Source organism: Manis pentadactyla, chromosome 16 (genome assembly GCF_030020395.1).
Source record: "Manis pentadactyla isolate mManPen7 chromosome 16, mManPen7.hap1, whole genome shotgun sequence".
NCBI classification, from domain to species: Eukaryota; Metazoa; Chordata; class Mammalia; order Pholidota; family Manidae; genus Manis; species Manis pentadactyla.
The window spans coordinates 31,943,098-31,967,338 of NC_080034.1; the positions used below are offsets into that span (position 1 = coordinate 31,943,098).

The following is a 24,241-nucleotide window of genomic DNA, read 5'->3' on the forward strand; positions in this document are numbered from 1 at the left end:
TTTATTTTTAAAAATAACAATTGCAATGACATTAATGATCGATCCTGTACTCCCCCTACTGCTGGGGGAGAAAACCATTTATGTAGCTGAGACCCAAAGGAAAATCAAGACATTATTATGAGGCACCTAATAGACAGAAAATGCTGTGTTGGTCCAGTGCTATACACACTGACATGTTTGATATACCAGTGCAATTAAAATATACATTTACAATTATCCTGCAAAAAAAAAAAAAGCACTCAAGAAGTGAAGTAACTATGAATTAAACCAATTATTCATTCATCCATTCACACTTCTGCATCTAGGAAGTCATCACTACAGTCATGAAGACAAATGAATAAAATAACTTGTAGTAACGAAGAAAAAATTCAAACCTTAACTCTCACTTTGTGGGTTATTATGCTGTTAAAAAAACCATAATAAAAAGGGCCATAGCTACCTGAAATGCAATGACAAAATGACAACTGAAGCATTTAATTTCAAAAAACTCAAAAAACAAACAAAAACTCTGCAACACGAGGTTGGTATTACTATATACAAATTTACACAAATAAATTAGGACTGTTGGCTTAAGTACTAGAAATTAGGTCTGAGGAATTTCTGGACTCTGCATCTTAAAAGACTCCTAAAAACCAGGGGCTATACATTCCTCATTGTTTTTAGTAATCTATCATGTGAAAAAGTTGGGGGCTTACTGAACTCCGTTAATTATCTGAAACTCATGTGAAGAGCCAGAAGCCATCTAGCGAACCTATGAAGGCTTAGTTCCCCCTGACATCTGAAAGCCAGGGACTAGAGAGAAACTTCACTTTCTGCTTTCTTTGCATAGTTCGTATATACCTCTATTTTCTATCATCACAATGATTTCCCTTAGTGATATTTTCTTCAGAGGGCTTAATTTCTTTTCCCTCATAATACAATTAGAGTGAAATCAAAGAGCTAATCTTTACACTTGGTATTTATATTAAACCCAAATGTTCTTCAAAAGGATTAAGTTCTCCTTTGTTTCCAGAGTAGGCAGCAACCCTACTGAAATATTATCTTAGTTCTTCAGGGGTTCAACAGCTAGATGTGCTGGATGTAGAAATCTAGATACAGATTTCTGAGGCACCACCCATTCTGGTAACTGGCCCAGTTCCTGGCCCTGCAGGCATCTCTATTTTCAGTCTACAGTTTATCTGCAGCGTGTGGATGCAATGTGAAAACCTTTCTCCACAGGGCCTATGAAGAAGTGGGGAAACAAATGGAAAGTGGCACCAAAGACTCAACTGCCATGGGAAGAATGAGGTTTGCTCTCTGGAGCCAGCACAAAGCACTGCAGGAGTGAAGCCAACATCCACTTCAAGCTCTAGCAAGTAACCTGGAATATGCTCAGGATAGCTTGATTGAATCATGCTTTCCAGAAATTGTCAAGGACCAAAGCTCAGACTTCTCCTTTTCCGTGCTTGTTAAAAGGTTATAGTATAAACGTAAATTATTCTCTTCATCTTAATGATCCATCCCAGGCATCCATCCACTGGAGAATCATGCTATATGACAACACATGGGTAAATATACTTTACTCTCTCTCTTCTCCTTGTAGACTGAAACACACTCCTTCTATCCCCCAAATGCTGTCACAAAGTCTGTGACTGAAAATCTCTAGTTTGGCATTCTGTTTAGGAGTTGCTACAAATGTTCTCAGCACTTCAGTACAGGAGTTATATAGTTTTGTTCTCTATTTAGAAGGCAGTTTCACAGTCCAATATGCTCTAAATTGCTTTAAAAGTAGACATAGTAAAACTATGGTCCAGATGATCTGTCAACAGGACAAGCAGATGACAACTTGCAGGGCTTAAAAAAAAAGGGAGATTCAGCAATTCAGATTTTTAGTGCTTAAGTCTTTTATCATTCTATCCCCAGTTAGCTTTGTCTTGGCTGGAGTCCAAAAATACCAACCTATCAGCTGGGCAGAGAGATTCTTATTATTACCACAGATTAGATGAATGTTATCTCAGAGAATTTACTGTTCTGTATCATGAGATGAGACTTCCTTTCCTAGAAGCCATCTCTGAATACAAAGTATCCATTCAGCTAGTCAGTCTGAAATCCCCCTTTAGAGGGACAGATGCTGTTTAGGTTTCATGGGAAGGAGTGGGCTGTCGCTTCCCTGATTGCAGTTTAGGGTGAGCTGCTTTTCTTCCCGCTGAGATGACTGGCTGGCCTCACCAGTCAACATTCAGTGCTGTGTGGTACTGCTGGGCTGGCCTGGGTCCCATGCATCATCCTAATCCATGAAATGTTCATATCATCAATAGTCTGAAATAGGTCCTGACTGAAGGGTGAGACAAAGGCTTGCAACTTCAATTTTTCAGACATTGCTGCAATTATAATACTGAGCCACTTATTAAAAACTAAGTGGTTTCTGTCTTATAGAAAAGGGCAGAATGTGATCATCAGTGACCCATGGGGAGAGCTGATCAATTTCCTGGAACAGTGGGAAATGGTGGTGAGGAACATCAGCTCCATCACATGGTCTGGGGTTAGGACACTCGGATGATCTGTGTCATTGCTTCTTCATCTGCTTGGTTTGGATCCTAGAGAAAAAGAAAGCATAATCACGATTAAAGTCTTTGCAAAAGTAACAGGGAATTCATGGCTCTTCCTGCTTATCATCAAGGGAATGTACAGACATACCTCATTTTCCTGTGCTTAATTAGCTTTAGTGTGCTATGTAGATACAGCGTTTTTACAAATTGAAGGTGTGTGGCAACCCTACATCAAGCACATCTATTGGAACCATTTTTTCAACAGCATTTGCTCACTCACTCTGAGTCTCTGTGTCAATTTGGTAATCTCACAATAGCTCAAACCTTTTCATCAGTGATCAGTGATTATAACTTGCTGAAAGCTCAGATGATGGCTGGCATTTTTCTTTTTAGCAATAAGGCTTTTTAAAATTAATAGTATGCACCACTGTTTTTGAGTCATAAGGCTATTAAGAGGCTACAGTATAGTGGAAACATAACTTTTATATGCACTGGGAAACCAAAAAATTCACTGGACTCACTTTATTCCAATATTCACTTTATGGAGGTGGTCTGGAATGGAACCTGCAGTACTAGCTGAGGTGTGCCTGTAACTCTGCTAAGTAAACAAAAGGCCTGTAATGGATCCAGGTCTGCATATACAGATTAAAATGCAGCTCTATTAGGGAAGACAATAAACTTTATTTTTAAAAGGATTCCAGGTCTGTTCTGGCACTCCATTACCCAATACTCCAGAGTTGAGAGTATATCTCTTTCCTAGGCACCTGTATTGTGCTCCACTCTTAAGGTTTAAGGGTCCTTAGCTGGCTTAAAAAAAGACCCAGAGAAAGCATATCATGTGTATTTTTCTGTCATTACTTTCTGATCATATTTAAATACTGGCACTTAGCAGGGCTGGCAAAGGACACTGGAATTTATTTACTTTAATGAACTTATTTTGTAGATAAACCTGAAGCTTGGGTGGGTAAAGTGATTTACCTGGACTAAAGTCAAAAAGTCAGGAGACCAGTAAGAATGAACTCTCAAATCTTTTGGCTCTCATTTAGTCTTCTTTCTATTAAACTCTGCTTACTTACTGCCTCTCACTTAAAACCTACCATGTTAAGACAAGGATTAGTCCTTAGGAGCTTTTTGCAGTACTCTACAATAACCACCTTTAGTTCTAAAGCCTCAGCTGGCGTTATCCAAGGAAAATCAGATTTCTGGAGGGGTAAGAGTAGAGCTGGGTCTTGACCAAGCAGGGCAGTGATATGAAAGATATACATTTATAAAGGATCACATTAAGATCTGGAGAATGGGCTAAAGGGCACATGAGTGGAAGAAGGGAGCAGGAACAATAACCAGCATCTGTTGAGGTGTCACCAGGTGCTAGGTACTGTGTTGTGTTATACAGGTGCTTAATGTGGCTTACTGCATTAAATCCCCACAATATTCCTGTGACCTATCAATAGATCCCACTATATAAGAAACTGAGGCTAAAAGAGGCTAAGTAAGTTGACTGAGGTCATATTGTTAGCACCCAGAACTAGCAGAGTTCCCAGCACAATGCCCATACATGGCACTTTACATCCATACACTGCATGAATAATGAGTAAAGAGGAGCTCTCGACTACAGACAGGAATTAAATGCACTGAAGAAGTCACTGTTCATTTGTGGGACACCGAGGAATCCTAGTCTGATTGCTGAGAGGTGTGATGAGGCAAAGTTGCTTATGTGCTGTACAGAGAAACAGTTTGAGGTATGATGCGGTTAAGAAATGAGGAGCTAGCATACATCCGTGAGCAGGAAAGTGACATGATTATAAAAGCACTACCTTATGAAGACTGATGTGGCAATAGTGCAGACCATTTTGTAATGGTCATATGGAATGAAGTATCAGTAAATAGGAAGAACCCATTAATTTAACAAACATTTACTAAATGCTTATTCTGGACTGGGCATTATACTACACTCAATAAATACAATGTAGAACACAACAATCTTCCACACAGCTTATAGTCTTGCAAAGAAGACAACTACTGCACAATTACATAAATAAACCAACTCGATTACTAACTCAAAAGAAAAGAAAGATTTGAGAAAATAATGGAGTAGAAGAGACCTACTCTGGACATGGCCACTCAACTTAACCCAAGACATAAATGACAAGGACAGAGCCATGCAAAAGGATATAGTGAAAAGCTTTATGGACTGGCTATTTTAAAGACAAAGATCCTATGGCAAGAGACAGAACAAGGAAAGTATAGCAAGGTCATACAGACCAATTAGCAGGGGGAAATGAAGCCAGAGGAATACAAGAATTGGAGCATGCTGGGCCTTATTGACCATGGTAAACGGTTTAGATTTTAATTGTAAGTGTAAATGGGAAAGGGTGGGGGTGGAAGCAGTTTAAGCAGGGTAGAGATGTGATAAGATAGACATTTATGAAAGATCACGCTAAGATTTGGAGAATGGACTAAAGGGCACATGAGTGGAAGGGAGACCAGAAGGCAGCTGTTACATTAATTAAAGCAAAAGAAAAGAGAATTACACCAGGCTGACAGCAGCTGGGAGAGAAAAAGTAAATTGATTCAGATTATATTTTAGAGGTAAAACCAAAAAAGACCTTCTTCAAGTATTGGACAGTTCTAGATTTAGTAACTAGGTGGATGGAGATGTCACTTGTTGACATGAGTGACTGGTCTGGGCACAAAAAAATGAAATAAAAATCAAGAGTTCTATTAAGTAAAAACCAGTGTAATAGAGTAGTTACAGAGTAAGGTCTGGAATTATAATTCCTGGGTTTGAATTTCAGTTGCACCATTAATTGTTTTACCTTTGGCAGACTGCTTAACCTCTCTAAACCTCGGATCAACTGTAAAATGGAAACAATAATTCTTACCTCATGGGGCTTGAGGTTGCTGTAAAGATTCAACGAAGAAAAAAGAGCTTGTAAAAGTGCTTAACAATGGCTAGCACATGTCAATTAAGTGTTAGCTGCTGCTGCTGTTATTACACTAAGAGACATAAAATATGTTCTTTGAAAATCAAGAGAAGAACTTCAAGAAGGTATTAACAGTAATAACTAGCAAAGACTGGGAGGAAAAGGCCACTGGATTAAAGACCTTTAGAGCTTTTAAGATGAAAAGGAATCCAAGAAACACAAAGTTGCATTCAATTTAGAGAATATGATTAGTTCCTAGTGTAAAAATTGCAAGAGATAAGTGTGAAGGCTTCCACTCAAGATATGGTAATGAAGAGAAGAATGAACTAGTCTCCTCACCTGCATATGGGGACTATCCTTTTCCTTTGGAGAGAAAAATCGTCCACCTTCACCACGCTTCCGTGCCATGGCATGACGGTGCCGAGACTCATGTAGGTATTTCTAAAACAAGAGAAATAAAACTATTAGCGGGAACCAGCTTATCATTATCTCATGCACAAATTCCATCCTGAGAAGTTGAGGACAACTGTGATCAAAGCCACAAGGCGCATTATGACCTTGATTATGAAGAAAACACTACATAGCAGCTACCATATATTAACTACCATAAAAATGTGAATGCTAAATGAGTAATAAAGATTTCCCTAAAGGTACCACAGAGATCCCTACTTTCCTCCCAATATGTATATATCCTCTCCGGCGCTTTAATAACAGGCCAAATTTTAGTTGGGCAAATGGCTACTCAGTAAAAGGACTGCCATTTCCTGGCCTTAACTGGAGGGATGTGTGACCGTGTAATTAGGTTTTTGCTGAGATATACCAAACTTCTTGGAAGTTTCCTTGAAAGAGTGCCTTTTCCAATTCCCTTTGGTCCTAAGCTGGAAGCCAAACAGTCACCCTGGTCTATGAACAGCTATGAATACTAGGATTATTACAACAGTAAGATAGGAGGAGAATGGGTCTTGAGGTGTGGAAATGTTCTCCCAGCCCAGGACAACTTAATCTCTGGACTTCTTTTATATATAAAAAAAACTTACTAAGCTACTGCTATTTTTTTTTTTTTGTTACTGTAGTTGCACCTGCATATAATAACAACAAATACTAATTTTTACAAAGATAACAGCTGTCTTCACTTGTTTAGAAGGTACTCAAAAAAACAAACTATATAAAAGGTAATTTCAAAAGTAGAATCCTGCTGTTTCCCTATATCCTTCCCAGAGCTATACATACCCTTCTTTCCTTTGGAATTTTCCCTTCTGCCTCTAGTTTCGCCCGGGCTTGCCTCCTCTTAAGTATTCGGTGGTACTGTTTGGCATTCACATACAGAGGCTCTTCTTCGAGCATCTCTGCCCCAGGGAGAGGGATTCTTTGGATAGCAGGTACAGAGCCAGCACCAGGCACCATCTGTGTGAAGAGAAAACCAGAGCTTATTAAATAGTGGCATGAAGTATGGGCATAGGAAATAGTTGCTTAGTTCCTGTTAATTTATTTTCTTCTGAATGCTACAGAGTAGCTTTTATAGGGCTCTTTCTTAAATGAAGATTCCTGAAGAACACTGACACTAAAGGTCTGCATTTAAACACTCCAGATGTTTCTGTCACAGGGGGCCCAAGAGCCACACTGAGAACCGAATCAACCATGTCCAAATTCTTGTCCACCTATGGCTCCATTTTCTAGTAATGTCTGCTGCCATCTAATGGTCAGGGACAGTAATCGTTGACAATAAAATGGACAGAGAACAGTAGGTACAGATGGACCAAGGGCTACTAAATGCATATAATTATATAAATAGCTTAATTAAATAGTAAACTTACTCTATAATTCAATCCTAAGTTTTCTAAACAAACAAAAGTAAACAATGTACTAAATGTATGAGGAAACAAGTTGTATTCCACTTTCTTCCCAATTATGACTTTGAATAGATGTACTGTTTCTTCTGGTAGCTTCCTCCACCTCTGTGCAAGCTTCTACTACTAGTCTTAATTTATCTCTTCGTATTATATTTAATTTATTAATGATATTTATTTACTTACCCATATTTGTATTTATGAATATAAAAATGTATTTATATTTTTTGGTTCCTCTATTGATTACAATCTTTCTAATTTTAAGCCTCTTTCTTGTTTCACCCACTGTGGGCAATATGTTTTCCACTTCCCTAAGATCAGTGGTCTGTCATTTGAATTATGAGTAAGATTAAATAAAAGCAAATATTTACTTGTTTATCTTCTGCTGTATCTCCAGCACTTAGAATAGTCCCTGACACACAGTAGGTGCTCTGAATGAATTATGGTTCACTGTAATGTTTATTGTAAAAGTTAGATCTCTGTAAGTGCCTTAAGAATCAACCTATATCTCAAGAGTATGAGCATTATACTCAAGCTTTATGAGAAGCAGCAAATTACAAGTCAAGAAATTTCCAATGAGAAACAGATATATAGAAAAATAAATTACAGATGAGAGTAGTAAGCTGAAAAATCAGTCTTCTTACCATAACCATGCCTCCCGAATTGACCACATTGCCTGCCACTGGCAGTGTTACAGTGACAGTCCCTTGCCCACTGCTTGTTGTATTGGTGTTGGCTCCTGTCTGAACAATCTGTGCTCCTGCCAAACTGCCTGCTGGGATGGTGATCATGCCTGAAACAGGGACTGTAACTTTAAGAAAATAAAACATAAAACAAACAAAAAAACAGGTACACAGAAAGAAGGGAACACAGTTAGTCCCTCTTCTATCTGGCACACACTTACTCACCTTGGAATAACATACTAGGGAGTTCAAGGGGAGTAAAGCACTCACTCTCTGCCTGGTTTCTGTATGTAATCCAAGTAATCACAATCTTTTAAATTCTATTAACTGGGTTCTAGCTCTGAATAAAACTAGCCTTAAAATGGATACTTCTCGGCTTTCCAGTACAGTTTTCAATGGTGGTGAGAAAGTTTGGAGGCTTCTCCTTATATAGGCCTGTCTGTCTAGCTATTCCTACTATACTTGTATATAGGAATAATCTGCTTCAGGATGGACATTTTATCCTAAATCAATGAGCCAACCCATTGCAGGATGGTAAGTTAAAATTAAACCAAGCACCAAGAGCCCCCAAACTATCTATCAACAGCAGCACTTCAGGATTTGTTCACCAATCTGTCTGAGCACCTGCCAGGGATCAGTACAGTTCAGGCCCTCTCCTGAGTCCTGAGAGCATCCTTACTACACTCACTGGACCTTCTTTACTGCTAAGTTTTAACTGCAAGTTAAACTTTTAGTTAAGAGTCCGACATGTCCCTTCTAGATTTAACTATCTGACAAATGCCTCCAAAAGCTCTCAAGTTCAGTTTGAGCCATCTCTTCCTCTCTGATGTCCATTTTCCTCCTAAACCGAACAGATTTGACCTCTTATTATGCATTACCTAGTTCTAGAACATACATTTGCAAGAGCTTTGCATTGTATGTGCTCACATGTCTGTCTCCCTTAGTAGACCAGAGGCTCCTTAGAAAAAGAACTCTTTCTTAGTAAAAAGTGGTGTGTATATAGTAGGGATGTATTAAGTGTTTCTGGAATAAATTAATAATGAAGTGTCCCAGAAAAAAAGAAAAAACATAAGCACTAACGACACTAAATGACATCTTGATTTCTGATCTCCTTCTCTCTACCAATGAAGAAACCCCATTATTTCCAATCTTCTATTTAGAAACATTTCTTCCCAGAAAGGATTAAAGACTTACATAATCCTTAGAACCAGTCTTTTAATAACCACCTCAGAACTTGTACAAATGGAATCAATGGTGGTCACGTATTACTGGCAAGGAACTAACAATCAATGGAGATTTAGATGGAAATTTTTGTTGTTCAAAATATGGCAGAGGTCACTACAAAATTTCTGAAGCAGTAATTTGCTCAAAGAATAAAAGAAGTCATTACCCAAACTCCCACAAAAATGAATGGGCACATTTACCTTGCTGCAGAATGGTGCCATCTGCATTAACTGGCTGATAGACAATGGTCTGCCCTTCAGCCGTCTGTGCCACTTGCTGCCCTTGGACAGCAATCTGTTGCTGTGTCTGTAGGAAATAAATCATGATACAATTTAACAGATTTCAAAGATACCACAAAGAAAAGGACCACATAGTTCTTTAAAAAACATTTTTGATAATTTTTTCTTGCCACTTTCTACTGCATGTGGAATAGTCTTTCCAAATTGGTTGTGCTCCTGTACTGACAGAGACAGTGGAATTACCTGGGTCTGGCCAGCAGTGACGGCTGTCTGGGGCTGCTGGATGATGATCTGCTGGGTCTGGCCCTGCTGGCCCTGCACCTGCACAGCTTGCCCACCCTGGATCTGGATTTGTCCGGGGGGGACTAACTGTATCTGTGGAAGAGAACACAAAGGCTAGTACACTGCCAACACTGGTCTCTCTTGGTCCTGGAGGATTAAGAATTAAGCTACTCAATTCTTCTAGAAAGCAGGAAATGCTCTAAAGAAGAAAGAAACAGAAGTCCTCTTCTGCTCTCTATTAATGAATTAGAGATAACTTGTTTCCAATCATGAAACAATGGGAGAATTTTGACCACTGTCTGGATACTGTATGATATTAAAGAATCAATGTCATCCTTTAAAAAGATGATAGTGTTGGCAGTTGTATATTTTTCAAAGCATGTGCATTTAAAAGTACACTCTGAAGGTTTTTTTTTTAAACAGATGAAACTGGAAGACTGATTATGTGTAACTATTGAAACTGGATGATGGAGATTCATCATACCATCCTCTTTGTTTCTGTCTATGCCTGAAATTTTCCATAACAATATGTTGAAAAAAAAAATCAAGTTTTTTCAATTTTTCCAACTGGAATTCTGGAACTCTTTATATACAAAATTCTTAAACATACAGAAAAGTAGAGACTATCATATAGACATTTCTGCAGTCTTCATTCAGATTTAACAAATTAACATTGTGCCATATTTGCTTCATTTAACACTCCTTTCTCATCTAAAGGGTAATCACTATACTAAAACTGGTTATCATCCTTACAGAGCATATTTTACACACAAATATCCATAAAAATAAGTGGTATGGTTTTGTTTATGAATTTCATATAAATGGTACCATGTTGTATTTTTTTTTGCAATTTGTTTTTTTAGTCAACATTTGCAGGATAAAGCCAGCTGAAACTAGTTCATTCATTTTAACTGGTGTATAAAATAAAAGTACTATGTTAAATAATTATTCTATAATTTATTCATTCATTCCCCTTAACATTTGGGTTTTTCCCTAACAATTTTATTTTTACAAACAACAAACAAGAACTTTATTTTTATAAATAAGAACAACAAAATGATGAATGTATCTCCTTAAGCAAATGTTTAAGTTTTTGAAGTAATTAAAATTAGAATTCTGTTAAAGGAGATGTCTGCGGTAAGCAGCCTCCAAAATGGTTCCCAGCTGCTTCTGGTAGTCTTCTGCATGTGTGTGCAGGACCTAGCAACTCATTTCTAATGAACAGAATATGGTGAACGTAGTGGGATGTCACTTTTAAGATTAGAGTATGAAAAGACCGTGACATCCATCCTGCTGGCTTCTTCCCCCTCTCCTTCACTGAGGGAAGACAGCTGCCATTTTGTGAGCTGCTCTACTGAGAGGCCCACACGGCAAGGAACAAAACAAAACCATTTGCCCAGGATGGTTTGATTAATCACAGTCCTACTTGGAGATAGGGGAATAGAATAAATAACACATTCAAAGTCTGTTAAAGGCCAAACAAAACAAAACAAAACCCCAAAAAACCCCACCAACCCATAAAAGTATAGAATTTAGAGCTGGAATGAATCCTAGAAATCACCTGATATAAACTGCATTTCTGGATGAGAAAACCAACAAGCAAATGACCTGGCTAAGATCAGAAAGTTTGTTTAATGGCAGACCAGGGAATGAAAGGTCGCTGCGCTTAGAATACACCTTTCCTAGTGCTGTATCATACTGTCTCCATTCAACAGCGGAGAAGGTATGGCAAGGGGGGCTAGAGAGGAGGCAATGAAATCAAGGGCAGAAATGAAACAGGGTGAAACTGAGGCAAGTACACACACTGAAAAATTATATATAAGGCCTCATACATTTATGCATGGAGAAATGTGCAAACTATTTTATCCTAACTATTATTACTCTATCTTGGCAGAAATATGACAATAACCTTAAAAATGATCTTACCCTTTGCCCAAACAATCTCCCCATGTCCAAATTACCCTAGGAATTAAGTCAACTGAAAAATAAAGTTATCATACTCAAATACATTATGGCAACCTTACGTATAGAAGCAAAAAAACAAAAATAAGACAAAACAAAAAATCCTTACACATTTTCCAAATAAAAATTGATTCATCAAACTGATCACTATGATGAAATTAAAAATAAGAATATTATGTGGAAATATTTAAAAAATAAAAATAAAAATACTTATATGCATGGTACAAGTATGCCCAAATAGTAGGCATAAAACTAAAAGGGAATACTGCAAAAATTAAGTTTGAGTTATCAAGCAGAGTGATCATGGATGAATTTTTTCAACTTTTATTAAATTCCTCCAGAAAAACTAAAAGATTAATGTGATTATTGTAACTGTTAAAGATATAGATACGGGTAAAAAGTTAATTGTCCTCCCTCACCCCCATTTCCATTCTGAATAAACATATATATATCCATGGGGTTTGGCTATCAATCACAAAGAACACTTACTATGGCTTTCCCTGCAAACTATTTTTCACTAAAAACACTTCAACTTCAATATTAACCACCCCCTAAGCCAACAGTTCATCCTTTTAAACAATGGCATAATACTCCATATATGAATATATTATGATATATTCAACCATTTATTAATGGACATTCAGGTTACACAAAAGGTTTTTTTGCTAGTACAATGCTGCAAAAAATGTCTTTGTACATTTCTCTCTCTATAGCAATGCTTTTTTCCCCCTCTAAGATAGATTCTCATATGTACAGGACAGGCAGGTCAAAGGTTCCAGTATTTTAACAGTGAGATGGCTTTCTAAAATGACTTTTGAATTTGAAATGATCAGAAATGATGAGTGCTGAATGTTTCCCTTTCTCCACACCCATTCTAAGCACTGGATATAATCACTTTTAATTTTTGCCAGCTTGATGATAAAAATCCCTCTGATGTTAAAAAGTTGATGCCACAGAGCTTCATTACTTGTTTAACTTTGTTTTGTTATTGAATCAAAACTGTTTTGTTTTGATAAATAAGTGGATTTATCTAACTACTTTACTGATCTGTTTACATAGTCATCTTTATTTACCCCATCTACATTTTTGTTAGTTTTCTTCTTCATTAATTTCAACCTACTTTTTGCTTATTTGGTTCTTTTCCGAACATCCTGAGAAGTACTATTAGTTTATTTTCAGTTCTTTAGAATCATGTATTTAAAGTTATAAATTTTGCTCTAAGTACAGCTTTAGGTGTGTGTGATGGGTTCAGAATTAAATAGTTTTTTTCAAATTATAAATGACATGGTAAGAAATGGCAAGGATAACATTTCTGACCAAAACCATCAATCTCCACAGCAGACTGTAAATCCCCTCCCCCAGTCTCCAGGAGTGCCAACGATGCACACATCAATGAATTATTTTATTAAACTAGGTTCTCATCTTTCTATATTCCTTATATTATGATCATGCCTAATATCTTAGTCCTTACCACAGATATCCAATTTCTGTATAGTTCTGCTTTACATCCTGATACTATAAAGGTGGAAAACTGACTAAATGAGAAAAGATGGTAGGAAGCAATTAAATACAGTATCAATTGTCAAGTTTACAACAACCTATTCTTTAAAACTTCTCATATTTGTCTCAACATTTTTTTTTACGCCACTCACCTGCTGTAAACCCTGTGTCCCAGACACAGGCACTTGCATTATCGTTTGACCTTGTCCACCAGGGACAGCCTGGACCATGATGGGTTGGCCAGTTGATGTGATTAACTGGCCTCCGCTGACCTGTACCATTAATGGCTGCCCCTGGACCTGAAATGAAATAAAATAAGAACAATGAAATAACATAAGACACCAAATGATTTTTACCAAAAGACAATCACTCCAACTATTCTTTTGCCTTGCTAGAGGGGGAAAAGGTAGGAGAGACACTAACAAAGTAAGTCTCAAGTCCTTGTCCTCATTATCTTCTTAAAAAATACAGTACCTTTGACTAAATGCTGAGTTGAATACTTTAAGGGCAGATATAATGGAGTACATAAGAGTCTTTGGGAAGTCTCAATATAAGGCATTTATCATCAAATACAGGCTAAATCTACAAGAAGCATTTAATCAAAATGTCAAGACTAGTTGCCTTTTTAGACCAATATCCAGGAATAGTCTCTAGAGAAGACTGGCAAGGAGGCAATGGGACGGAGGGCTGATGGTGGTGATGGTGGTTGAGTGCAAATCCTAATTAACCTGGAAGGCATAAATCAAACTGTATCAAGCAATGACTCCAGGAGGATGGGTGGCAAGCAACTCTGGAGCTTATTAGGAGACTCTTTAACCCTACAGTCTCTCAAGCATAAATGAAGTATAGACCTTTCATCCTCTTCACCTCACTTGGGAATTCTACTCCTGTGTTGTTTTAAAGAGCCACTAGTAAAAAAAAAAAAAAAAGCTTCAACAAAAATGTTATCCTTTTCATTTCTTACCATGTCATTTATAGTATCTTCTGGTCAGTTTGCAATCACTGTGGACCCTGTGATACCTGCATAGTTATTTTAGCTCTAACAGAGGCAAGGACAAATATGGAAATATAGCACTCAAGTGTACCAAAAAACCTCCAACTTTCAAGCTCTTTGGAGTAAACAGATAACTCTGGAAGCCAGGGCATTTTAAGTGTAATATCTTCAGTCCCAATATAAAAATACTTAGCTAACTGAATACATTATGGAAGCCAAAAAACAAGCCACTTTATGTTCACAGAATAGCTGGTCCAAAACTTTCCTTTGCAGATCCTACTTTGTTTTGAAGATTTGTAACAGAACAGAATAATATTCATATGATTAAAATATTCATTCTTAATGTCAATCAAAGTATGTTCAAAAAAATAATAGTTAAAAGATCAATCTGTCCTAGATGAGACTAGACATTAAGTCCCACCTTCCCTCCCACCTCACCACCACCACCACCACCATCACCAGTGGATCAGAATCTTCAGGAACATTTCGGAGGTTTTATTAAACTGTTCACTGAGAAATTCCATTCTGCTTTTTTAAGGACTTTATAACCTGACTCTTTCATGACTTTTCCTTCCCTTACTTTTCCATCCCATATCAACTTCCCTTTGCTACACCAATGCTCACATATGCTCTATCAGAAAAGATTTTTCAGAATATGTATTTCATGAGTAACTTAAAGAACTATTTAAAATTCTCTAAAATAATGAGCCCTACAGAGGGAAGGTTTCCATTATTTCCATAAAGTGTTTCCATTTCTCTCAAATAAAATTGACATAAGTAGGAAACATAAGTATTAAGGCACAATTAATATTAATAATTTTCTGGCTATCCTCATCTTAATTTCTCTCCTCATTGACATGCTATATACGCACATGATAAACCATTTGGAACTCAAAGGGGCCCACTGTATTTACAACATAAAATGATTACAAGAACACATGCATCAGACAAGAAGCCATACAGTTAAAAGCATGTTACATTCCCATTCCACAAGTGGTTAACGACAGTACTGTTTCATATGTATCACCAAAATGAAGCAAGCAAGAAAAACACGAATAACAAGCTTTTGGACTCTGAAATTTGAACATAGTTCAGGAGTGCCTCCAAGCTCAGCTTCTTTCAGCTCAATTTATGTTCAGAATTGGCTGTATATCATCATCAAACACTGCGGGTGGCAGTTTTGGGGATGGGACTGAAAGGGTAAAGTGAAACGACCACAATAAGGGGTCATTAACTACTCTGGAAGCTTATTAACCCCATAGTCTCTCAAGCAGCACTGGTAATAGTGACATTCCAGTTCTACATTTTAGGTCCTACTTTGAATCATTTCCATTCAATGGAGGAAAAAGGCAGGACACACAATCTTGCCAATTTCTCAAAAATATGGTCATTTTAGTCAAAGTAACCTATAGATACAGAAAATACTTATGCTTCTGCTCTTATTTTTATATAAGAACTGGCCAAAATATAACCCTAATTTAGAATATTTAACTTGGCCATACATAATGTTAGGGAACTGCAAAGGTTCAGTAAGAATTCTGTAAGTCTTATGACTTAGAGAAAGCATGTCTATCTCTGCCCAAGCAAGAGGTTAAGGGATAATCTTTGCAGATCTAGTAATAAGCCATGATTTCCCAAGGAAAGGTGGTGAAAAGGCAGCAGTTAAAAGCTGAACAAGATTCAGTGATTAGATAAACCTTGCCAAGTCAATGATTATTTGACATATGTAAATATATGTATGCATATATGTAATAACATGTTACCCTTTTAATGAATATAAAGCACAATCTAGCCCAGTTAATATGTATGTATTTTCTTGTCCACCATAATACAAATTCATTAAATTTTACATGCAGATTATAGAGTTTGAACTCTAAATAGGTTCTAACGCCACTTGTAAGAAATTCTTCCCGTCATTTATATTGTTTCTTTCCCAGGCATTCCCAAAGAAGCACAGTGGCCAAATGTAATTTTAAGAAAATTGCTAGTGGGGTCACTACATTAGGAACCTGGCATCTTATAAGCCTCAAAGAAAATTAGCAGCATCAAAGACATGCAACTGACATTGCCATTCTTCCTCGAGATCCTACTACAAACAGCACCAGACATGAGATGAGGAGAAGTTCATGCAGTGCTTACAGAAAGTCAGAGAGAGCACCACTACCTGGAGGGTCTGGACTTGCTGGCCTGAGGCAGATGCCACCTGGGCCTCAGTCTGCAACTGGACTGCAGTGACACCACCCTGCTGCTGAGAATAGGAACAGGAAGAGCTTGAAATGTGTCAAGAAGGACATGTATAGTTTAAGACAAGTGTTACCTTACCTCTTGTGGGAAAGGGAGGGAGTCTTCTTTTAAGAGCCCCACTCCACACAGGACTTTCAAACTAAACAGACTCCCTATACTGAAGTTTTGTTGAAGGTAGTAGGATTAAAGATATTAGCCGTTTGGCCCCAGAGTGGAACTCAAAACACACTTCTATGACTCAAAAACATCAAAATAGTTTTCAGCATCAACACAGTCCTTCCCTCTAGAAACAGGCATTTGATCCTTTGCTTACACAGGTATTTTAATACTCTTCTTCTTTCCTCAAATGAGTTCATGATAACAAAGTTAATCGGTTTTAACAGCCTTGCAACTACAGCAAAGAATTTCTGGGATGTAAGTGCAATCACCGGAAAGGAAGAATGAAGCAATCACTGTGAAGCAAAACCATTTCAGGAGATTCACTGGTCTTATGTCCCCAAAATCAACTGGATTACCTTAGAAGCAATGTTTTCAGTGATTCAGCCTAATTTTTATATTCTGGCCAGTTCTGACAGAACAAGAATTCACCCAGCTGGGCACTCGTGTGAATGGATGGTTCTTTGTGAAAACCCCTTTTCTAAGAAGGCAGCTGAACAAAGCTACCAGAGCCACAGCAGAGTGTGGAAGGAAAAGTCAGCAAAGGAATTTAATTGTCTTTTAATTAAGTAGTTCCTTCCTTTGATCATTAGATAAGAACAGCTCACAATCAAAATTTCCTTTGCTCTCCCTAGTAACTACTTTTCTCTATTGTCTGAGTTCCATTTCAGGAACAAAACATTCTCAATCTTGGCCTAAGGACAAATCAATGCATAATAAACTTCTTTTCTTACAGGGAGAAAAACAAATTTTAAAACAAAGTCAGGCATAAAGCATCAGAAAGTGTATTCTGTGTATAAATTTAAGAAATCTACCTGTCTTAATTAGGAATAAACCAGCAGCAGGGAATTCTTTTCTAATATTTACTTATCCATATGAGTGTCTGTCTAAATATTATTCTCTTGTTAAACTAGAGCTTTTCACAATCAGCACTGTGATGGATCAAATGAATAAAGAGTGGATTTCTTGGAAACTCACTATCTTGGTTTGAACTGCTGTGGCCAAAGCCTTACAAGATCACAACCTGGCTTAATCAAAAAGGACCAAACTGAATCTCCAGAAAAAACAAAAACTCCAAATTTCCATCTAAAAACAGACAAGGTTGACTTTTAATAAGAAAAAAGGGGCAATTTACTACTAAACCAGACTCACATGAAGAGCAAATTCAAAGTGATCATGGACTGGATATACAGCTATGAACACACAGAACACAAGTGAAATCACAACAAACCCAATATCCAAAGAACACTCCAGCAGAACTCATCAAACCTATTATTTATAAGATCTGGCACTGCTCAAATAATTTCCCAGTTGAACAGTGCTATTACCACCAGGTCAATTGCTATGATGTTTAAAGCAGTTTTATTTCCGTACCTGCTGCTGAATCTGTCCCGCCTGGACAACAATCTGTTCTGTTGAACTATTGCTGTTTGCTGGGTACTGCTCCATGATCCCTCCAGGTTAGAAGCCTGTCCACAGTGAGTTTCACTCTGGAGATCCTGGAGACTGTGTGATGCACTCCTATCAAGAAAGGTTGGGAAAGAAACTAAAAGTGAGATGGCTAAAAAGGCCTTGCCAGATTATTAAACTTGATAACTTATCACTGAACTTTATTTGCAAGAAAACAGAGTAAGAGAATAGGAAATGCTTATAATCAGTATCATTTTTAACTAGAATTACATGGCACAATCATGACAACAATAACAATGCTATTTCACATGTTTTATAAATGCTTTTAGTCATTTCCTTTCAATACTACGTGAGCAACACTCACACCTTAAAATACTCATTAAGCTACAATATCACTTTTTAAGAAGAGTTGTATTTAACACTGGTTTTCAGGTATGCCCAGGTTCTTTAGAGAATGAACACTTTCTTTCATTTGTAACACACACTTGCTGCCTGCCACACCAAACATATTACTCTACTCCTCTATATATGGTAAGGAATTTAAAGCTTCAGGGACCCAGACTTGAAGTCAAACGTTTTGCTTATCCAAATTTCCATTAAGTAATGTTATGTAAGAAAGTCCTGGCAAAGGTTTAGGAGTTTGCATCTTAATCCAGAGCTAAAAAGGAATTATATTAATGGTAAAAATGATATTTATAGATTAAAGGAAAAACTTTATATGACATTAAAGCTATGATTTTCTCTAAAAACAATATAAATTTTCCCCAGTCTTCAATTTGAATACTTAGTAATATCCCACCCTTTACTGTATAATTTTGATTTTTTATTATGACAATTTTCAATTATATATAAAAGTACTTAGAACATTACAATGACTCTGCAAAACTAATCACCCAATTTCAAGAATTTTCAACCCATGGTCAATCTTGTTTCATATATATCTCATCCACTTTCTAGCCATCCTTGGGTATTTTGAAGTAAATCCCAGACTCAATGTTACTCCAAAAACCAGTAAATAGTTCAGAATCTATCTCTAAAGAGTAAAGACTCTTGCCTTTATCCTTTTATCACAATGATGTGTTGTCTCTGCATTAAAAAATTATTAAGTCCTAATATGATCAAATATCCAGTCAATGTCCAAGTTTACCCTTCTCATACACTTTAACAATTAAAGACTCCTTTTTGAAGTAAGGACACAATTAGGTAACCTGAAGTGATATTTGAGAACCATGAATAGAGACTTGGTCAAAAAAAATTTAATTATATAAATTACCAAAAGGCAATTCATTTTGGAAAAATGGAGGAGGTACAGGAACATATAAAGAAAATATAGGTAAGTCTTTCCACCAATTTTTCTCCCAGCTTTCATAAACTCAAATTTGAATGATAAAGCTTTGTGAGATAAATGAGCCAAACATTACAGCAGCAAAGAAATGCGTCACTCTCCATAAATCCACACATGGTGGATGAGATTAATCACCTGTCAGGTGTCTCAAAATGGGGTTAATAAAAATATATTCAAAGGCATGTCCATGTATTTAGGAAGAAGTGTATTGGTGCAAAAATATACTTTGAAATGCATCAAAAATTAAGATGGATTGATGGATGAATGGACGGAGATGGACAGGTATCCGATAAGGCAAGTATGGTACAATGTTAATGGTAGACTCTAAGTGATGAGTATACAGGTGTTCATTGTAAAATTCTTTCAGCTTTACTCTGAAAATTTTTATACCGAATAATTGGAGGAAAAAAAATCTAATAAAAATTATTCAAACCTATCACTCATTAACCAAACAGTATTTAGTATAAGAGTATAAGAGCTGTAAATGACAAAATAACCATGCCATCTTAACATGATAGCTATGTGGTTCTCCCACTCACAACTTTTGCGCTAAAGGAATGCCCACCAAGCAAAGATCTAGCTATAATCTGGATTTAAATATAAATCAGCTAACGGGGAGCAAGTATCAGCAACACAAGTAAACTTGAAATTATTTCTCACTGCATATTAACAAACTGGGTTTCTGATTTTTATACCCATCTCTTCTGAATTGGTTGGCTGACTGTGCTCTTGAGAGATTCTGGGAACAATACATGAAATCAAGTTTTCAGCCAGAATAAGTGGCTCTGCCAGAGAAGTGAACAGTCTTCCTTAAACTCTGTCTTGTCTCAAATTTCACAACTGTACACACAATACACTTGTATTTCTAAACTAATAAAATTAAAGAGTTAAGGGTCATGATACATGGAAGTACATGTCATTCCACTTACACGGAAAAGACAACAGTTATCTAGAGACAGAAAGCAGATCAGTGGCTCCCTGGGCCTGGAAAAGGTTGGGATATAGAGCACCTGCAACTTCCTGGGATAATAAAAATGTTTTATATTTTCATTGGGGTGGTGGTTGCATAGGAGTATAAATTTGTCAAAATTCACCAAAATGTACACTTAACACATTTCTAAACTACATCTCAATAAAGTTGATTAAAAAAATAAGGGTCACGAAGGAAGGTCCTCTGTATTTCCACACTTCCCTCCAACCCAAGTCCCCTTCTTGTATGAGATTTTTTTCCTTGACTACTATTGCCAGAAATTTACATCTTATTCAAAATGCATGGGAATGACTAATAAACATACCATCATGCAGATTTTCTTAACTAGTTTATCCGGGTAATACAAATGCTCCAATTTAAAAACATAAATTCACTGTACTTTGAAGGGTAAAAAGGGAAGCAGCTTCAAACAAGCAGCAATTCTCTCACAATGAGGGAGTGATTCAGCTTGGAGCAAGACACCAGGATCGCGAATGGTGAGTGCTGTACACAGCTGGCTTCAGTGAAGCCACATGTCCTATAATGGTGCGCTGCAGTTAGCAGGACCACAGTATCATCTGACAGTGACTTTCTTCAAGTGCTTCTCTGACCAAGATTCTGACAAAATTAAGTCAGCCCAATGTAGTCTGCCTAGCTCTTACTCCTACTTCAAAGTTTTGAAGGTTTTTTCCTTCAGAGAGAGAGGGTGCATTTATTCTGGCTGGCATGGACATTTATTCCTTCCCACTTCAAGGTGCAAAACCTGAAATGCAGTTCGAACTACTAGGAACCCATTCTAAGTGGTTCTACACACATTTTAGAGCTAGAACTTTCTGAAACTCAACTGGAATATAAGTGGGTTTAAAAAAGCATGTTAAAAGCCTCTCAAAATTACCACATTCAACAATCATTACTAGTAAAGACCAAAACAACAGCTTTCAAATTTTGACCATAATTCACAATAAGAAACACATTTTGGATCACAAATCAATGCATGCAGAACATATTAAAAAACAAACGTTTCACGAATACTTATTTCTATGTAACATGACATGCACTATGGTATCCTCTATTATAAACAATTACCAGCATTAACTCACTAAATTGATTTCACAACTCAACAAATGGGTCCTGTCTGTGTCTGACGAGACTAGAGAACAAGGAACCATGCAGGAGCCTTATTGTCCCAGGACTGGAGTTCCTAAGTGGCTCCTTCTTTCCACTAAATGATACGCCATGTGCCAGACACTGTCCTGAAGGTTTTAGAAATAAAAAGAATACTCTGATGAAGACCCTAACTTCAGAGTCTTTAGTAATGGCATAAAAATCTGTACTGGAACCTTAAGAAACAAGGTAATATGGGAATTTGGAGAGAAGTTTCTTTGTGAGGAGATTTCCAGCTGGAAAAGGAAAGCTTTAGGGAAATGGGACATCTGGCCTGGTCGTACATGTGAGAAGGATTTATACATGTGATGATGTGGGAGTGGGTGTACTTCAAATGAAGAGCAAGCATAAAAAGCGGACTAAAAAGACTCATAGCAAGAGAAAACTACAGGATGGAATACTGTCTCTTAAAATTCCAGGCAAAGTTCTTCTACAGAGAGGTGGAGGCTCTTGAGGTGTCTGGCAAAAAAGTGATCAGAATGTAACTGCTTTTTATAAAGAAGTCTAGCGAAAGTGTTCGGTGGGTTTAGTGACCACATATACCCTTTTTAAACACCAAAGTTAAAATATCTATTCCCAAGGGAAAAACAAAACAAAACACCTATGACACGCAGATCCATTTATCAATGTGGTTAAGAATTAAACGAATTTAAGAAAAATGATTTAAACAATGAAACACACTCATTCTAAAAAGTGAAAACAAAAACTGTCTCTAAAGATTTAGTAGAGGGAACACCCATCTAGAAGTGTTCTTAAGTCTACTAGTTGTATGACCTTAGCAAATTTGATTCAAAAATGGGCACCATAGACTGAAGACCTACTCTATGTCCCAGGGATTGCACTACGTGCTCCACAAGAGTAAAATCTTTTCAAGTACCAGAAGAAAAATATCCCTTTCTTCCCTAAAAGATGTCAGCTATTGCTATGAAGAACCCCAGAAGTCAAACATGATTTTCTAATCTTAGAAAATAAAGAAAATTCCTTATAGATTTCTTCTTTCTTAACCTCCACAAAACAACTGCTTCCAAAAAATTCCTTATCGAGATACACAAATGCTTTTAACAAATGGGCTTTCCAGACTAAACTCTCACCACTACCGCCTACTGCCCTATTCTAGCTTCCCCGCAAACACGCAGCACAATTTGGTGCCTCTGCAAATCTCTTCCCTCTGTGAGCAACGCTCTTCATTCTTTCCTGTCTAAACAAGTCCCATCATCCTTCAAAGCCAATCAAAAGTATGGCGATGTTGAGCCTTCCACCAAGGCTGATGGAAGCTCACATATCATTAGTTCACAGGACTGAACTTGGCCCGTTACAGCACTAACTGTAAGTATTAATTAGTTGTTCACTTTTCAATCTCCACCGGGCAGGCAAAGTTCTTATTTCACCTCTATCTACTTCCTCCCCAGCACACAGACGTGGTTGTCAATGGATTTTTTCTCGCTCTAACGAAAGCCCCACAAGTTAGATTTCTATAAACATCTGCTGAGAAAATGTTAACGGGATTACAAATATATTAGAAAAAAATAAACCAAGAGATGGCTGTGGACTGAGCTAATGAATGAATCAAGCTAGACACATTCAAATTGACAAAGAAAGGGTAAAGAAAAAAAGGACCGTACATGCCCAAGGAAAGAGTTCACAACATGAGCAAGAGATAAGTATAATAATATGAAGAACAAGTCGTGTAGACTCCAGGAAAAGGAATGCACAAGGCTGGCCATCTTCTAAGAGTAAGGTTTCAGGCACCGAATGGACTTGCCCTTACAGCCATGGCAAGAAAGAGAGAAGGCTTGGTTGGACTCCCAGCCAGAGGTGTGCGGTTCTGCCCCGGCGAGCGGGGTGGGGAGGGGAGGAAATGACGAGCCAAAAGGGGGTGGTAACGGCGACGGGACGGAGGCCTGGGCCGAGCGTGCTGGAAGGAGGGGGGCGGCGGGGATGGGGAGCAGGTGCTCCAACGGACCCCCTCCCGCGACTGGGAGACGGCGGGGGCGGGCGAGCTCCCTCTCCCCGCCGCTCTCGGGGCCCCGTGGCTGCGGCGCGCGCCTTCCAAGGCCTTTCTCCTGACTCTGTAGGCCTGCACACACAGAGACCCGGCTCCGGGAGGGGTGGAGGCCGCGGGCCCCGCGGGAACGATTTCCCGTCCCAAGGGCCGGGCGTGGAGGGTGCACGGGCGGACTTAACCGTAACGCCAAAACTACCAGGAGGAAACCGCCGAGGCCTGGGCCGTGTGTGTACCTGAATGCAGGGGCATTCGTGGTAGGCACGCTCACCACCGCCGAGTCTGGGGCCTGAGAATCGGGGCTTAAGGGTCGGGCTAACGGGGACGCATTTCCAACTGGCAGAGACACCCTGCAAGGGTCTGGACCCCAAGGTACCTGCTCCTGAGGGCGCCATCCCTGCGCGGGACGGCCCCCTGCAGGTCTCAACCGGGAGTGCCCCGAGGCGCTTGCAGACTCTCGGCCGGGGCCACCCGCCGCCCCGCACGCCTAGGCTCGGCTAGACTCCCCGGGCCCGACGGGCGCCTGGGCCTCTCCTGAGTGGTCAGCGAGACCCGCCAATCGGGGCGCTGGGGCCGGCTCTGGGCCGTTGGATATTGGCTCCTCACACTCACCGTGCCTTGCTCCCCCGGTTCGCTGCCCGCGCTGATTGGCTCCAGTACCGGACCCCGAAACCCAATCAGAGGCTCCAGCCGCCGCCGCCGCCGCCACTGCCGCTGCCTCGCAAAATGGCGAACCTGAACAAAGGGGAATCGGGCCTCCCTCCAAC

General features: G+C 38.5%; 1 protein-coding gene across 13 annotated transcripts; it reads right to left on the reverse strand.

Annotated features, from left to right (window-relative positions):
* Nucleotides 1-448: 448 nt before the first annotated feature.
* On the reverse strand, nucleotides 449-24,225 carry NFYA (nuclear transcription factor Y subunit alpha). 13 transcript variants are annotated; one of them, XM_036907176.2, is made up of 10 exons: nucleotides 24,087-24,225; nucleotides 17,958-18,104; nucleotides 16,345-16,431; nucleotides 13,342-13,488; nucleotides 9,689-9,820; nucleotides 9,407-9,512; nucleotides 7,944-8,110; nucleotides 6,683-6,856; nucleotides 5,792-5,893; nucleotides 449-2,576 (listed from the first exon to the last, which is right to left on the reverse strand). In XM_036907176.2, exons 2-10 carry the CDS (start codon nucleotides 18,030-18,032, stop codon nucleotides 2,523-2,525), a joined length of 1,044 nt encoding a protein of 347 aa, XP_036763071.1. In that variant the 5' UTR covers nucleotides 18,033-18,104; nucleotides 24,087-24,225; the 3' UTR covers nucleotides 449-2,522. The 13 variants fall into 13 exon arrangements, with proteins under 13 accessions (XP_036763071.1, XP_057350125.1, XP_036763073.1 ...); XM_057494142.1 differs by lacking the exon at nucleotides 24,087-24,225 and adding an exon at nucleotides 23,851-24,029; XM_036907178.2 differs by lacking the exon at nucleotides 24,087-24,225 and adding an exon at nucleotides 23,711-23,848.
* Nucleotides 24,226-24,241: the final 16 nt, after the last annotated feature.